Source organism: Pygoscelis adeliae, unplaced genomic scaffold (genome assembly GCF_000699105.1).
Source record: "Pygoscelis adeliae isolate BGI_AS28 unplaced genomic scaffold, ASM69910v1 Scaffold84, whole genome shotgun sequence".
Lineage (NCBI taxonomy): Eukaryota > Metazoa > Chordata > Aves > Sphenisciformes > Spheniscidae > Pygoscelis > Pygoscelis adeliae.
Window position 1 is genome coordinate 941,040 of NW_008824754.1, and position 18,858 is coordinate 959,897.

An 18,858-nucleotide genomic window follows, 5' to 3' on the forward strand; every position below is an offset into this window, starting at 1 on the left:
ATTGTGAGAGGCATGACATTTATTCCACTGGGAACTGAAATCGGGTATTTGTCCATAAGACAATGTTCTGGAGTCACTGGCCAAATAAGGTGTGAAATGAAAAGGCATATGGTATAAAAAACCAGTTCTCTGTATAACTGTGCTGGTTTTGGCTGGGATAGAATTAATTTTCTTCATAGTAGCTGGTATGGGGCTATGTTTTGGATTTGTGCTGGAAACAGTGTTGATAACACAGGGATGTTTTCGTTACTGCTGAGCAGTGCTGACACAGAGTCAAGGCCTTTGCTGCTTCTCACCCCACCCCACCAGCGAGCGGGCTGGGGGGGCACAAGAAGTTGGGAGGGGACACAGCCGGGACAGCTGACCCCAATGGACCAAAGGGATATTCCACACCATATGACATCATGCTCAGCATATAGAGCTGGGGGAGAAGAAGGAAGGGGGGAACGTTCGGAGCGATGGCGTTTGTCTTCTCAAGTAACCGTTACGCGTGATGGAGCCCTGCTTTCCTGGAGATGGCTGACCACCTGCCTGCCCAGGGGCACTTGTGAATGAATTCCTTGTTTTGCTTTTGCTTTACCTATTAAAATGTCTTTATCTCAACCCACGAGTTTTCTCAGTTTTACCCTTCCGATTCTCTCCCCCATCCCACCGGGGAGCAGTGAGTGAGTGGCTGTGGGGGGCTGAGTTGCCGGCTGGGGTCAAACCACAACAATAACATTAAGTTTTACCTAAACATTATGCTTCAATATAGTGCAACATTTCCCTGGGAACAGGCAACATCCATGAATATTAGAAAAAAGGTGAGATGTTGATAAAGGTCTCTCCAAGAGGTACAGTTTCCACTATAAAAATATTTTCAAAAGACAGTCAAGAAAGAGTATATGATCTGACAGGGAGAAAAGCAGAAGGGATGCTATTTTTGTCTCCTGGAAGACTGGTTGTAATTACGACAGCTGAGAAAAAAGCAGATTCCTGGCTCATCTTTTTTCCCTCTGTAATATTTCCATCATTGTTTGACATTCTTTTTGATTCACTAAAAATCTGAAAAGCCCTCAACCACTGTGGGTTTTAGGATTAGAAAAGGAAAGGTTATTCTTGTTCAGCCTGAAGCCTATGGTAGGGGGAATTACCAAGAGTTCAGTATGCTGCTTTAGCAGATATATAACGCTGCTCACAGCTACTAACACGTTCTGCTCCTTTTGGCACAAAGGTGAGCACCAGAAAATACTTGGGGTATGATCTTGAGTTCAACATAGCATAAAACATACTTTTTAATTAAGTTTGTGCTCACACAGCTCCTGTAGCTTCCTCCAGCATAAATATCAGCCATAAACCTTTGGGCTGCTCTGTTTTCCATTGATTATCCATAGACCAGTGGGCCCCATAGGCTGAGATAGCAAATGCTTAGGAAATTGTAACTGTGTTATCTTATCTTCATTTATCTTTTTTGTGTTTGAAACTTCAAGGTAGCCGGTGTCCTGGAAACCCTGCCCTTTGCTGCAGTAGCATAGAGCAGCCGTAGGGAACCAGAGGGGTGGACTGGTTGGTTTGATACTCCAGCCACCTTCAGTAACAATTAGAAAAGCTGGTGAAGATCATTACTACAATTATATGAGTGAAGCTAGAGACAGGACTTGGTCAACACAACTGAAGCACAATCTTTGCTTGGTGAAATGAAGCTGTTTATACTAGTATTTGTATTCTTTTCCTTATTACACAGGTGTTAGTATCTCTAACTGGTTTGATATCTTTAAAAATGTTAATAGGACCTAGGATTCTGATGATGTCTCCGAACCTGAGCAAATATGTTACTTTTGGTCAAAATAAACAGAAAATGAAAGAAAAGTAGCCCTATTGGGTTAAACCAGAGATCCAGTTAGCCCAGTAGCTTTTTCTGAAGTTGTCCAATAACAGATGTTTAAAAGAAAAAGGAGAAGAAACATGATCCTTCCCCTTTTATAACCTCCCTGCTTCTTGAAATCAACAATTAGTATGACCTGAGCTACATGACAAAAGTGTTAAAAGTTGTTATTGGATCCATTGCTTGCTAACTTATCTAATTCCTTTTTAACTTATTTATTTTTTTATACAACGTCCTGTAATAGTGAGCATCAGAATTTAATTATGCATTGCATGGAAAGGTACTATCTGTTGCCTGATTTAAACTTGAGACCAGAAGATTTCACTGGAGCTCCCTAATTGTGATTCACATTCCCTGTTTTTGCATCCCTCCTGATTTTGTAGACTTTAATTTCACAAGCCATGGATTGGAGGAGTCCAATGAAACAAATTAAAAGCGATATAAATATTCTAAATCACATTTTTAAAAAATGCTGGACTCATTTTCTAGATGAGGTAACGCACCCAAGTTTGGCTTGAAAAAGAGGAACTTTTGGGCCTTTGAAAAGATTATCCTTTAGCTATCCCTGCTAACAGGCTTGTTAACTGTATTGCTGAGTGTTCTTAAACACCTTTTAGTGAGGCTCAAGAAGCTGATCAGCTACAAATGTCACACCATCTGTAACACTTTCTTTGCATCTTGTCTCTGGGTTTGGGATTAAAAATGAGGCATAAATAGCTGAAAATGCATAAGACTTTCAAAACTTGTAGAATAGCTAGACAGTTCATATTTTAATATCACAGAGAGAAGTTATCTCAACAAAGTTTTGGCACTATCTCGTAAAACATTTAAAACACTGTAGCTTATTAGGTCTTAAACATTGCTTCTACAGGGGAAGAAAGGAATCGGGGCCAGCAAGATGCTTCAGGTAAAATCACAACAGGATAAACATTTTACCTGTGCAAAAAACCCCAAGCATTCTCTGTATTCAGTTAGATTTTGTTACAAAATGCTTCCATGCACATCTCCTGGCCAAATTTAGAAGTATCACATGAAATGTTATTCTCCCAATTTCATCTTTAGAGTAAATGAAGATAGTACCACTTGCCCACATGGTCATGAACATATGAGCACAAAGGTGCAACAGACACACATAAGCCTGATTTTTATTTTGAATTTTAGCTTAATTTCCAAACAGAAGCATTCTCCTGGGCTTAATGCAGCCCTGTTTATCTGGACTGAATTTCCTCCAGACAAAAAAGTAAAGCACGCACTGTTAGACAGCTTACACCACTTCTTTTTGAATACTGAAAGACTAAATGGAAATGCTGATCCATAAAATGCACATACATATTCGTGTACTCAAACACCTCATTTTACATGTTGATGCATAACTTAACAGTGAACACTTTTCCCCTTTATGTTCTTTCAAACGCAAGCCCTGAAATTGTGGGATTTTTTTTTTTAATAGAAAAAAGCAAATTTTAGCAAATACTAACAATAGAAAGTGTGCTCCCAAAAGGGTACAACGGTCTTGGTCTGCAATTATACAATTTCCTAAACACTGAAACAAAGATTGATGTGAGTGGCTGGAAGATTAATGTCACACTGATGACAAAAATGGAAAAACAATTCGGGGAATCAAGAGGTAATTAAATTCTTGACAGACTCACTTGAATAAAGACCATTAGTTATATGAATGAATTATTCCCCTGAGGCTTTGATTATATACAGGAAATAGACATTTAACAAGTGATTTCGTTGGCAATATAAAGCTTATTATCTCCCCAAATAAATGACAACATTAATTTACAGGGTTGCAGAGAGTGGTCATTTCAAACTGAAAAATGGAGTTCTGACTCCTGAAGAAATGCAATGAGATGAATAAGTCCTTTCACAATGCAGTTTGTTATATATTTTATACCAAGTTATCTGCACGTGCAAATAATGTGCAGAGGCTGAACTCTGATTCCACGTACCTTATAAATCTGGAAAACTGGTTTCAGTCAGTGCAATTATTCTGCATTTGCATTGAACTCAGGAACTGTTCTGTAGAGCAGTAACAGGGAAGTATTTGCAAGTCTGAAATATTATTTTGCTGACATGTAGAGGCTTGGGACACACTGCACTAGGAACCGCATGTTCATGGCAAGAGGAACTTCTTACCCTGCTAATCTGTTACAGTCCAAGTGAAAGGACAGAATAAACTGGGATAAAGGAAGTATTATTATTCCCATTACAGAGGGAAATGAAGCAAGAAGAGATTAAGAATGAGAATTTCAAACTAGGCAGAGGGTCTGGAAGGGACCTGCGGAACCCCTTGGTTTTGTCCCTTGCTAGCACCTACCTACCTACGACTGTGTCCTCTCACCACCCTGTGTTTTCTGCAGCCAAACAGGACTTTTTACTGATGGTTTCTGAAGCTCTGTCTCTTGGTTTGCTCACAGAAGCCCTCAGTTGTAAATCTCATGTATGCCAAATGGACTGTTTTCAAAAATAAATCCCTGCAAATATAATGTCAAGTATTTACTACTGCTACAAATGCAAGCTACACTTCAGCAGAAAAATATACCTCAACAGCCAGGACTGTAGGCATTTCTCATGCTATAACTCTTGCCAGCCAGACAGCAACGTACAGGATATTAGGCATCAGGCTAGTGAAAACTGTTGACTGTTGGGCACAATAAAGCGATGCTGCAGTGTGGTAACAGCAGGAAGGCTGTTCTGCCCAGATAGCGCTGGTGGAAGGGAGCTTGCATGTTTTGTGTTGGCTGGCCCGTAGTGCCTGCTGTGAAACACACCTGTGTTCAATGTCTGTCACAACTGTCAAAGCAGAACATCCGAAACCTACATTTTGCATCCGTGACTCTAACTTTCAACTTTTTGTTTGAGATTTAACAGCTTTTGAAGCCAGGGTATTTACCCTTCTTGCCCTATTTCATTAAACAGTTATCCATCCTCATTGGTTTTTAACGTCTTTTCTTCTCTAGCCATCATTTAACTACAACCGCAGCTATCAAAGAATACTCTTCATTTTCTTAGTATCTTCCAATTAGGATGCACTGTCAGTCAGTATTATTATAAAAAGGATATTTAATTATTTAGAAGATTATATCATACTATACTCCTGTCTATATTTCACTATACTTCAGGTCTTGGTTGCAACAATCTAAATGTTCCTTATGTTGCTAAAATTTTCTCTACTCTGAAACATATAAAACAATTACAAATTGCAATTTCAAAAGGTTTCACTATTTACGTACCCCTTTTGCATCAATTACACCAGGCTTTGCATTGAATTTCACTGTCTTCAAACGTGCACGCTCCTTTCTTTCAACTCTGGGGAAAAGAAAAAACAAATAAAGAAACACATGTTGATTATAGCAGCGTTTTGTACGATATGTTTGATATCTGATCTCCCAAGACAATTGGTGGCTTACTATGCATAAAGTGAGCATTTAAAGCAAATTTTATAAATTGGAAAGAGAGAGACATCAGGTCACTTCCTCAGCCAAGCAGCACTTTTCTGGCAAACACAGGACTGGATTCAAGGAGCCTTGGTGGTCCTACACCAGCAGAACAGCACTCCCTCCCAATACACATGGAAGTGTGGTAAAAGCATGTTAAGGACAGATCTACTCTCTCCAATTTAAGCTGTCCAAAAATCAGGCAACATTTAAGAGTTCTTCTGTGGTCAGAGGAATGAAACAAGGACAGAGAGAGAATAAGCTGTTCACCTCGGTGCTTTCAGATGTGCACTTTACAATGGAATAAATTTCTCTCTGTGCAGGCACCTTTTTATCTTCCTATAGAGGGAACTTTGATTCCCTAGCTTACATAAATGATGAACTTTTAGATCACCCAAATAAGGTAAAATGAATCCCACCATTTCTGAATCTATTTTCAAAAAAATCCCCACGGTTTCAGAGTCATGAACTGCTTAAAAAATACCTTAAAATACTTCAAAATTAGCACAAAATGCCTTACAAAACAGCATGTGACACACAGCGGTGGTGAATGGTCTCTAAGCTCATGGCAAATGCGAAGTAAAAAGGATGAAGTTTCACCTGACGGGTCGAGAAGATGTAAGAAATTGCATTTGTTGGAAAGGAGAGTCTTGCTCCTTTTCCCCACCACTGCCCCATTTCCCATTGCTCCCAGCAATGCCCCTCATGGCTGCCTTCTCCACAGCAGAAAACTAAACGAGTAATAAAAGTGAATAGGTTGTAATGGTTTTAAAGAGTTAATCAGCTGACAGAAATGATCCAGCAGCTTGTTTGGCTGGAGCAGACTAGAAGAGGAGAAGGGGAAGCTCCTTTTTCCTATGCTTCAGAGCAACCTTTGCCTTGAATCTCAAAGAAAAACAGAGAATTTCTTACTAACTTGAGTTTGAGGAAGGTACCTAGATTTCCAGGGGCCAATGTGTTATTGGGTAATCCTTAACAAATGTGTTAGGTATTTTAAGTTTTCTCAGATTGCCTCAAATCCATAAACCAACATGGACCACGCACACGCAGACGGTCTGCCCATAGCTTTGCAGCGCCCTTTGCACATGAACACTGTTTAAATCTTAGGTTCTGCAATACCGACTTTACAATACCACAGATTTTTAAGGGTCTTGCCCTCAGCTCAACTGAAGTAATTTTGAATATGCTATCACTGAAAAGTTTTTCTTGTTTTAAAAATCTTATTTACAAATAAATTTCAAATTTTCTTCTGAAAGATGGAGGCATGCTATTTGTTACAATATTCAAGAGCAGAGAAACTTTCTCGAAGCTTTGATTACTTAAAACTACACAGTTTTGCCAAAAAGAGCATTGCTGAGGAGATGTACAAATGCTCAGGGGCAGAAGAGCTATTTTCAGCTACTCTAAAACGCTGTGAATTGGGTAGGTGGTCTTATTTAAACCATGCTCTCCACAAGCATCTGCAAGCAGATAGAATGAAAAGGATTTGTTTTTCTAACTCATTTCAGCGAAGACCTCATTGCGAGTGGGTGAGTCCTGAAAACAAAGATGGGCAGGTTCACATTACCGAATAGCGTGGCCAAATAGGAGAGGGCACAAACTATACATTTCAGGGGTTTTTCTTTGGGCTAGTTCTACTCTGGCCTCATGAACTGGCCACCCATTAGCAGGTGGATGCTTTGGGTGAGCTCATCTTCAAGATCAGTTTAATACAAATGCATCTAGTACATGTTCACCAAGACTGTCACATGAGATGAATCAAAGTGCTGAAAGGGAGGGCAAAAAGGACATTTGCTTTGAAAGCTCAGTCCTGATCTGAGCTGAAAAACCAGAGCACACAGCCCCTGTGAGCCTACCTCCTGGGACCCGAGAGCCCAAACTGCAGTGTGGTATGACCCAAAACTTGGCTTAGTCTGTACAGTTCTGGTATTCGTATATTTAAAGTTGAAATGTTCCGATGAAAAGCCTCACAAGTTATTTGGTCCTGATATCCATAGCTTCAATAAACACAGCTTGAGAGAGAAATTGTTGTATTGTATATGCAGTGCCTTCAGAGTGAGAAAATACTGAGATCTAAAAAAATTCTCTTTGGGAGAGAAACACATATCAAAATCACTGGCAACAAGCTGATGTCTGACAAATTAATTCTAAAGAAAACACAGACAGTTTTACTTCTTAATGCTTAATATGCTTAGTTACAAAATAATATAGAAGAGGAATGTGTGGCATCTCAATCCATTCATATCTTAGAATCAAGACTGGAGAAACACAAGTTACAGTCCTCAGCATAGAGGGAAAAAGAGACACACAAGGCATTTATAAAGGACATCGCACTAGATAATTCAGTGTTTCTGTTCCTAAATATTATGGATCAATATCCTGAATTTCCATTATTCAATGAATGAGCATTATTTAAAAAACATGTTAGTAAAACTTTAAATCCATTAGCATACTGAAATATATGCAGTAAATATTTTACCTGTGGGAAAACTATGTACCCTTAGTATATTTGGAAATTTCACCATTACTACAAGATTTACATATGTTATATATTTAAACTTTTAACACAGTATGCTTAAATACTAATGCTAGAAATTAAAACAAAAAATATCTAAGGGGTGAGCTCTCCCCTAAACAAAATCAACCCCCAAGAAAACAGGTGCAGAGAGAGAATTCTAGAGAAAGGAGGAAACTCTTATTGTCCTTACTCACCTTGACTAATATGGTCATTACTGTAAAAGTGACATTTACTACCTTTGCAAAATCATCTACAGAATCTATCATCTACTGGCCCAAGCAAAAAAATCCGATCATCTACCTATAATTGAAACAGTAACTCTATTTGTCTAAGATTAGGAAATGCTCTAGGAAATCAAAGTTGAATCCTGCAAAGCTAGCTTATGAGAGCTCAATATTGTATTTTTATTAGACAATAAATAGCTGGGAAAAAAGTGAGGTTTATTATATCCTCCAAATTGGTCCAGATATGACCCTTTTTCTAACTTTCACAGTTTCCCACAAATGACATTAGAATACATTCCTGCAAATCTCTTGGTTTCTAAGTCTGGATAGTAAGAATACCTAGTTTCTGATATATTTTTTTTTTTTAAATACAAACTCTAGTCTTTTGATAGAGTGATAATTAACACAACATGTTTCCTTCTGTCTGAGTGGGCTTATGTATTTCCTACTGAAACAGTGAATGCTGGTTACTATAGTTACAGTTTAAATTTAGAATAAATGCCTTTCTCTGTAAGTGTGGAATATTCACATGGAAACAGCTCAAATGCAGCTTTCAAATTAAATCTATGTTATTAAAAACACATGAACAGTCTTAAACCTAAACTAGCAGATGAAGTCCCTTGATAGTACCGGTAAGGAATGAAGACTTGAGGCTGTGTAATTGCCTAAATAAGATGGATGCCTTCTGAGAAAATAATTAGCTCAAATGAACACAGTATTCTAGTTATTAATCTCTGTTAACATTTAAACTCATTCCAGTCCTGTCTAACTTCCTAAAACATCTACTTTTAACTTCATTTCTTATTCACTGCATAAAGAAATTTGGAAGTTAACCCTGAAGAGTAGATCTTATTTATGAAATCCATCATAATTGCATTAGCAGCCATGGAGGCATCGCTGCTTTCTACAGGCATAGCAGACAGATGAGGAGCTGCAGAAATATTCTGCATTGCTTTGAGAAGTATAGAAATAATGTCATTAAGTGCTATTAACCCTCCAGACAAACATACCAACAACATTCGTACATGCTCAGCACGCCCGCTGAATATTACAAACATTTCATAATCCGGGGCTGTATTAAAGATAGCACAGAGCGTTGCCTCCCATTACAATTTTCCTGACACTTTCCACGATAAAACTGTCTGTGGTTACTTATAATTTAACTGAACTGTAAACTTTCAAGCTGAAATTTCATGTGTCTCAGGGTGATTACATTACTGTTGCTGCCCGAAGTGTCAATGAAATGGGTTAGCTGTCAGAGATGGGCTAGGATAAAATGAATAGTTTTTCCTAGTTTAGAACATACTCTTAAAGCACTTCAGCTCAGGTGCCCTACTGCCTTCGTGATTGGGTCTGGGACTTGAAATGTGGCGGGGGGTTGCTCTGGTATCAGGAGTATACCTCTCTTTTTCCTGAAGGTATCAACCCAGTATCTGAATGTCTGAAAAGCTGTGGTTTTTACACGCTCTGGAGAACTCTCTTAGAATTTAGCTTGGTTCTCCAAAGTTTTAGTCTTTGTTGAGGTGGTCAGAGTGCAGGACTGCAGTGAACGAAGATGTTCCCATAATTTCTCATTCGAGCTAGCAGGACACTTTTGCCATAGACAGAGCTAAAAAGGGAACTAAAATGAGGGAAATAAAAAGTATGGAATATCAGTTCTTTTAGCATCGTTGATCCAGCTCTTAGCAAATGCATTTTTAAAGGAACACTAATTCAAGCACTTTTAGCACTTTTTTTGAGTCTTCAGGTTTGTAATTGCTGTGTTTAAGGAAAAATAAACTTGACTCCCTTTTTTCCCCAAGCAAAAGGGAGTTTAGGCACAAAGGTTTTTTTTGCAGCAGCTAACATTGTGAATGCCTAAATAGCATACGAGTGTAAATTCTTTACATTGCTTTAGCTGACAGCAAACCTATCATCCCTCGGACCAAATTTTGATCAATCAGCTGAGGAATTGCTTTTAAAGGAAGAAATGTTTCACTTCAAACTGTATCCATTTTTCATTCACTACTGCTGCACAAAGCAGGATTATGGGGGTTTGTGCAAAAACTAAAGTGAAGGGGGAGGATTCCCATCTGCCAGATTTGCAGAGGCCCACATTTGCAACCCTGACTTGCCTGATATAAACATTGCTCCCATGCCCCTTTCTAATTTTATAACTTCTTGACAGAGCTATGCCTAAGGGATAGAGGAAAGCACAGATATGATTGCCGAAACTACCTCATGGCTCAAGTCCCGTTTTTAAAAGTGCCTCGGGGTCACTGCAACTCAAAGAGATTTCAAGAAATGTTCAAAGGCACCTACATGCAGCATTCAAATGTGACTTGGGAGCTGAAATGCTCTGAGTCCCACGTGGAGACAGCATCGCCTAGCACAACTGATGGGGATTTCACCTCCAGCTTTCCACACGCTCTCCAAGTGTAGCTCCCTGCAGAAATACTGCTGTGTACAGGGAAATGGTCTAAGACCATCTGAGATCTTGGACAGTTGGAGTATATCCTGTATACTCATTTTCTCTTGAAACCTTTCTTGGCAGCAGACACCTCATGACCCTTTTTAAAAAAATGGTCAGGATTCATTCTCCTCTTCCCATGCATAGCTAAAAGAGTGCAGAGGTACATTGAAAATACACCTCAGCCTTCCCTGTTTCCTCACTAGCAAGTTCAAGATCTCAGTTCTTTGGGATGCTGTTCTCTTCTGACTCCTCTTCTGAGGAACTTACTACTGGGATGCAGCACCCACGGCACTGCAATGTCTATGTCCCTTTGCATTTCTGGGCACACGTTGTTATTGAAAATGGGCCTCTGGGATTTTTCAGAATGAGACTTTCAGTTCGTCGTGTGCACTGCAAACAAGAAGAAATGAAGCGTAACTCAACCAGACATGAACTGTGATCCTCCATTGTTGGGGGTTAATGGACCACTAGGAATTTTTTCAGTGCCTTTCTAAAAGCACTAATCAGTCTTTACAGCGGAGATGTAAAATATCAGGTGAGACATGCTTTAATCTTCAATAACAGTGATCATCACAGATGTAGAATACAGATGCAAATTACAAACTGGTGTCAAGAATAAAAAAAAAAATGGTTACAGTAGCCTAATTTTCACAGATTTGGCACTGAGGTGCTCTGCAGAATGAGTTATTTCCAAATACAGCATGAGAACTGTAGGAAAGAGAGTTATCAAATAGAAGAACGCAATGTAAACTGGATACTTGAAAGACCTTGCTATATTTTACATCTTTGTTAACATGTTTCTTCTTGTCTTGCTTTGCCACCTCCAGGTCATCTGCATTATATTTGTTTTGCCTGCCCATCAAGTGAAAGATAAGTGAAAATATGTATTACTATTTATAGTCCAAATATGTGGACTCAGTCCACAGTTTTTTATTGCTTCCATCCTCTGCACTGCTTAGCCTTGTTTATGTGAGGTCTGAGCTTACCAATAGATTCCCATTCTCAAAATTATTTTTGAGCATTCCTGAGGCGGCATTTTTGCAACAGAACATGTATTTTTCAGTAGGAGAGAACATGCTCTCCTTCAGCTCTCCACCTTCAGTGACTTGCTTGTAGAGAACAGCTCAGCACCTGGTCAATATTTTATGAAAAGTGTAGACCTAATGCCATTAGGAAATGAATTCTCATAAAATTGTAGAACAATCTTACTCTGTTTAAAAGCTAAGGTTATTTTTTCTTCAGAATAAAAGTTAGCCATCATTGCAAGAGAACAGGAAGAGGTTTATTCATACATGTACATATGAATTTTATTCTGTATTTATTTTTTCCAATTAGATTAGTAAGTGTAGTCAGGTGACTTATTTTAGACAAAGCTTACATGATTATGCCATATTAAAAAGTTTTCTCATCTAAGGATTAAAATCTTAAGGGATGTTTAGAAAGGTAGAAAATTTATAGGAAAGCATTAAAAATAAAACTCACTTGAGTCGATAAACATGCCCTTCTGCCAAGCTGAGCAGAATAACAAATTTAAGTTGGCTTTTTGCCCACAGGGACTTCTGTGCTGGGAAAACCTCTTGTTCCCTGTCTTTAAATGTTTGTGAAACATTAGTTTTTCATGTACTTTCCCCCCCATTTTGCTCTGCAAGGAGAGCATGGTTACATGTATTTGTGGGGAGAATGTTGTCTATTTGAGGACACAAATATCAGGCTGGTACCATCATACACCTTCAGCTGGTAATAACAGAAATACAAGTTGCATAACATTTTGCAGTCAGATGTACTTAAACTACCTGAAAATGGGTATCTTAGAATGATGTCCAGTCTGAGAGCAGTTTTGTGGCTGCACATCTTAAAGACAACAGAAAGATTAGTGTAAATATTTTAGTGTTTTAGGACCAAATCCTCGTTGGCTACAGTGGGAGCAGCAGTAAAAGTGGTGCGAATTTACGCTTGGCCATTCTGGGGCAATCCGTGTGAAATCACAGGCTAAATTACTTTCAGACCTACAGACCCAAGTCAAGCAGATATACACACGTCATAGAAAATACTGAAGCTTGACACTCATGAAGTGGGAGGTTGCTGTGGTGTGGGGCTTGCAATGTAGGAGCTTTTCTGTGTACAGAGACTCAGCAAAGAAAAAGTGAAAAGAACTGGAGTTGTAAAATCAATGCTACAGCAAATGAAAATCTCTTTACTACTGAATTAGAGCATCTGTCTAGGAATTTGATACACCTTAACTTATGCACATTGGTTTCATGCTTTTTGTAGATTCGCTTTAACTAAAGTGAATGTTTCCATGGGAAGGGAATCTTAGACACAGGCTGCTCAGCTTGCCATTGCCCTTTACGGGAAGCTGAATTTGTTTTGTTTATCTGGACAATAGGAAGGACAATGAGGCAAATAAAAATTCTTGTGCTCAAAAGCCAAGTGTATGTAGGAATTCTAACCTAAATCTATACATCTAGACATCTAAATGTAACAAAGATCTAGTGTAAATCTAATTCTGTTGGTCATTCTAGTATAAAATAGTAATTTTTGATGATAGGGGAGCAATTCACATGCGTAAACATAGTGCACAGATAATACCACAGGCTGCCTGAGACATTGGCACAGGACTGGTAACGTCCCCTCACCTTGAAGACCCTGCCCAGCATAATAACTGTGCCCTGCTCTCACTTTAGACATAGCTTGGATAATTCTTTTTGGCGGATGTGGAACCAAGAGAAATTTGGCCTGCAATATTCATTCATTAATATTATATAATAACAACTATTTGGTGACTGTTAAACCACAACTGAAGAGGTTTGCAGCCTCTTATGCCAAAGTCCTACTGTTCCCAACATCAGTACGATACAATATCACAACACCTTTATAGCATTATATTTTGTTTCTACCCAACTGGCTACTCAGTCCCGCGGTCGAGAAAACAGCTGTAATCAGACAATAAATAGATACTGACAAATGGACAAAACGTTGTCTTCAGATGTAGAAAGGGTTGCAATGATATGTTAGCACTGCAGGATACTGAGCATTTAGTTTTCGTTAATCCTCACTGAGGTCACCGGCTCACCAGTTCATGAGATTTGGTCCTTGCACAGATCAGTGGAGAAACACAGGGCCACCCTCATTTCTTTGTGCTGCCTCTTTCAGTAATCCTCCTCTAGCTGCAGTGCTACCCTCCAAAACTCCCTGTTAAAGCCTGACTTTACAATTTAACAATCAACAAGGCAACAAGTCCACACATTGGCAGCAGCACTGAAATCTAATCACAAATAGCTTTCAAACTCTATTGAATCACTATGAGGTAAAGTCTGGTAATGTATCCAACATCCGGGAGAGAATAATGAATGGCAGCTCCCCTATAATTATAAATTATGATTTCTTCTGGTATATCACATATATCGTAGAGGAGAAAAAGAGTATGAAGTCTTGATTTATCATTCAAAATTTCTCTTATTAGCTCATGCTAAAATGTCACTGTGTGAAGGGCTCTCCTGTAAAAAGATGTAAAAAAAATGCAAAACCAAGTACTTGGAACGCAATTGCCATTACACAGCACCTTAAAGGAGTAATATAATGTACTTGTTATGGCTTTGTGTGTATATATACATATATTTGTATACATACATATATACACACCAAAATAAAATTGAAGTGGTCGCTGGCTTCCAGAGCTATTCCATAATAATTTCACTTATGAAAAATGCAGGAAATGTGCATTAGCTGTTGCTGGACAGGAGGTAAGGCAGTAAAGCAGATAGCTAAGAGACTCACCCTGGCACTAATAATCTCTGGACCTGTATAGTCTCTTCACGACCCAAAGTGCAAAAATATATATAGAAATAGTCCCATATAAACTATAAGAGATATAGCATCCTGGATGAAGATTTCCATGCTGTAGCTGCCTACATTTGGTCAAATGTATCCCAGGACTACTCTGTTTTAGATCAAGCCTCTCATAGTCAATAATCCACACTTGCAGAGGAAATTCAACTCTGAATTAGTACATTCTGGCAAGTATGATGAACTTTATTCTCTGTAGCTCAGCCCTGTATGCACTGATTGCTCATCCTCCCCTTGGGTGGTGTAAATGACCATAGAAGATGCTGGCAAGAGCATATCAGTCTCACTGGCTCTGAGGGATCATACAGAATCCACAGAAAGGAAATAATACTCACTTTTCAGTGTATTGGAAAAAAAAAAACCTTGTACAACTGAAACCTTTTATGAAATAATAGCGACCTCCCCCACCCCAGCTCAGGTGTATCGCATCACTACATTAATGCAGACAGAAAATCAGATGCCATTGATTTTTCCAGACCTCTCAGATTCACTAGTGAAGAATCAGGATGACAAGTGGAGAGCATGGTAACTACACCTGCATCTTTTCAAATTCAAGACTCTTATTTTTAGACTCTAACCAACCTATTTTCATCTTGCCTCTTTTTTCTTTTTTTTTCTTTTTTTTTGTCTGTTTTCTCCCAATGTTTCCTAAGCCACTTCTTTTTCCTAGGCAGTATCATAAGTCTGACCTTGACTAGAGAACCTCTATCTTTTGTCCTTAAAAACATCACTGTGCAGGTAACCCAATAAGCTTTAGGCACTTACATCCTCTCCACCTCACAGAAGATACAACTCCACATCTTAATCAGATGCTTTGCTTTGCCCTTTTTTCCCCTATAGTTGTTTGTATGTATGACAGTTTTTTGTAGCTTTTCATAGTATGCACCGCACTGTGAGTGAGCTTTGTGCACATACTTCCCTCAGAAAGAACTGAATAGACTTTCCTCTTTTCCCATGTGTGATCCAATCATGTCACTACAACAGTATTTACTGTAGCAATTAATAGTAGGCAAGTATTCCTTTTTCAATGTCTAGAGACTAAATCTGTTTAACGAGCACGTTTTTCCCATCTTAAAAATTATAATGTAGTTTTTCTTTCTATCTATTCCACAACTCCAAAATTGCCTTTCTCTGAAAATCCTGGTGTGGTTGCTATTCAAACATGGTCATGATTAGAGAAAATAGGGTCCCTGCAGGGCTTGTGTCAACAAGGTATTTGATGGCCTTTCAGTTTACTTTTACGTGATTTAGAACAAGGAGTACCATGAGCTCTATTAGCACCTAGGCCAACTCTCTTGAAACAGCGGCAGGTGCTCTATAGAGCATCAAACGTCCCATTTCCCCACTATAAAAAATGGGCATGATCATTTTTATATTAATGCTAAAGTTGAAATAGCTAGGAATAGAAAGTTTATATGCAGTATGGGAGCATTGCTGCAAAAGAGAAATGTAATGTGGTTTGACAGATTTAATTTTCCTCCCACCCTTTCAGTTCTTGACCTTTCTATAGCAACTATCAACAGAGGCAGAAAATAGTACTGATTTGTGTGGTAGTTCTGATACTATCAGAGACTTGTGGCCAATTTTACACAAGTACCTAGACAGAGTAAACAATACAAACAATGAGAGAGATTCAGATGTCTGTTCTCTCTCTGTCAGTCAGCATGGATCCATCACAGCTAAACAAAGACTCAGATTTGCTTGGAGAGTGGATGAAAGTTCCTTCATTTACATTATATGAAAAATTTACTGCGATATTGATTATCCATCAGTTTCCAGGCAGGTAGAGATTAAATTAACAGATTTTGAAGCCAAAGAGGACCACTATATAATTTAGTGTAATTTTTTACATCACACAGGCTGAAAAGTTTAATTCTATTACTCTCTCAAAAGAAAGACATACAGTCTTGATTTGAAAATGTCAAGACATTCATTACATCCCTCAGCAGTTTGATGCAATGGCTAATCACCCTGACATTAAAACATGTGCTCTACTTCAAATTCAGACCTAATTCCTGGACTTGGCTTCTGGTTATTCCTTTTTCTGCTGAAGCTTTTTAGTAGATGGTGCTCTCTCCCCCTTCCCCCTTTCTTTGTGAAGTTACTAATCCACTGTAATTGAGTCACCTTTTGAGTTTCATTTCAGTGCAGTTAAACAGCCTGAGCTCTTTAAATCTCCCAGCAAAAATCATATCTTCCAACTCTTGAAATAATAACCGTGGGATTTTCATAGAATCATAGAATCATAGAATCATAGAATCTGGAAGAGACCTCCAAGATCATCGAGTCCAACCGTCAACCCAACAACACCATGCCCACTAAACCATGTCCCTAAGCGCCTCATCTACACGTCTTTTAAATACTTCCAGGGATGGTGACTCAACCACTTCCCTGGGCAGCCTGGTCCAATGTTTAACTACTCTTTCAGTAAAGAAATTTTTCCTCACATCCTCTTGAAATAATAACCGTGGGATTTTCCTCTACTACCCCCATTTTTTCAGCAGATCGATGCACCCTGTCTTTGGAATAAAATGGAATATTTTAACACCATGGCCAAGGAGGTAGGAAGGCGGAAGCAGCACTCACCTCCTCTTGCTGGGTATAACTCCCATCTCCTCACTGTCTCCCTCCAGAGTGACCCTCCTCGCCTGCCACCATTCATCGTCCGAGGCGTTGATGACGTGAAGGATGTCTCCATACTTGAAACTGAGTCCTTGGCTTGGGAGGCCACTATCTTTGCTCTTGTCATAGTCAAACATGGCTCTGTGAAAGGAAATAAAGGTATGAAGACAGATGATTATATCAGTCTTGGGAACATTTACTTCTGAACAATTTGTCATACTTTATGTTACAGCTAACCCTTGCTCCTTTCCAAAAGGAAAGGTCTTGCTCAAAGGAAAACTTTCCACTGTGAAGTTAATCTTTACAGAATCCTCTTTTTTTAAGAGAAACTGAACAGTAAAGTATGGTATTTACTGTTTCACTTAATAAAGAACAATCACCATATCAGAGTATCTAGTAAACAAATCTGATAGCCAGAAGCCCCTCTTGTCACCTTAGCAACAGCAATTTGTGGCTGTTGAGCTTGTCCTTTTCTCACACTTCCCTGTGCTCAGACAGGGAGGTGTCTGCCAGACAGGGGTGCATTGGGAGGACTAAATACAAGGGACCAAAACCACACTCGGGGTAATGCATTTCTTTAGGTGAATGGATCCACCTATCTTAGCACCTAGTTCAGACCAGAAGTGAGCTTTCAAAGGGAATCTTTTGATTATTCTCACTCACAGTCCTTTGGTTCATGTCCTGGAGCTCAGTTAGGTTGCACAGATTGGATTCCTGAAATTTGAAACTAAACTGAAAGATGCCCTGACCAGAGTAGTGCTAGTCTGACATACACCCCTCCAAATGCACTCAGGGTGCACACAGCACCATTGCTTTCGCTGTCCACGTCCAGTCCCCCTGTGCTGCAGTACCTGCTCAAGGACCCCGAGCTATTTCCTTTGATGTTGAAGATGTTTTCCACCAGTTTGAAGTAGACCTCTACCTTGGGTATGCCTGTACAAAAAAGTCCCATGTATAGGACATGTATATTAATATAGGACATATATATAAGTCTAGGGACTCCATAAGCACAAACTGAGAGCTAGCTTTAAGCTACCTGGCTATCAAACTGTGGCTGGGCATAGTTCAGCCTGAACTTACTGCCTAAGTATTCAACCCAGATTCTGGGAAAGAACTTCAGCCTGCCCTGAGTTCTGTATTACCAAGCTACAGTAATACCAGTTCTCAGCCTCGTCCAGTCCTATGCCTGGCACCTACACCAGCAGTCTTCAGGGTAGACATACTTCAGTTTCTCAGGGGGAGACCCTGCACACGAATCCCAGCAAGGCTGTACATGAGTGCAGGTCGCTCATTGGAGTTACCTAGCTAAAAATCCAGATCTTGCTTTCTTACAGGAAAAAATACATGGGAATATTTTTCCCATGTAAAATATTGTTTAAAGATCATGCCTGTCAAGAACTTATGTTTATTTCCTATAGGGAAAATAATATGATTATAATCCTGACTACAGAAATGTTAGATCAGTAAAATCCCCAGAGGTGTATAATAATTCCTACCCTTTTATTGTCAGAAATAAAGCTGTGGCAATCTCTTCACTGGTAAACACTTCTGTGAGAAGGATTTGATATAATTAATTGTTGTGCATTGTAGTGTAATTGCAGAGAATGATTATAGCAGCTTTATGGGTAGATTTAAAACACTCAAGGCTACCTCTCATAATGAGGAGAACTTAAAAAAAAAAGTTATCAGAGTTGTAACTATGCAACCAAAATAATTTAAAAGCTCTCATGAGCACTCATTCTGCATGAAAGGTCTGGTTCAGGATGACGAAAAAAGCTATTTGGAATATGTCTTCTCTTAAAGAGTTTACAGTCATGTACTAACTTCTTCAGAAAAACCCAGATAATTCCCTTCTCTGAGGATGAAGACAATAAATAATCCTGCTG

General features: G+C 39.0%; 1 protein-coding gene across 2 annotated transcripts in view; it reads right to left on the reverse strand.

Moving 5' to 3' along the window:
• The window catches only part of DLG2 (discs, large homolog 2 (Drosophila)), a 671,422-nt gene that overhangs the window by 37,421 nt on the left and 615,143 nt on the right, over positions 1-18,858 (reverse strand). For both annotated transcript variants that reach the window (XM_009323461.1, XM_009323460.1), the window contains 2 exons: positions 16,937-17,113; positions 5,107-5,182 (listed from right to left, as the gene is read on the reverse strand). In XM_009323461.1, the coding sequence (XP_009321736.1) occupies positions 5,107-5,182; positions 16,937-17,113 (253 nt within the window). The remainder of the gene's footprint in view (positions 1-5,106; positions 5,183-16,936; positions 17,114-18,858) is intronic.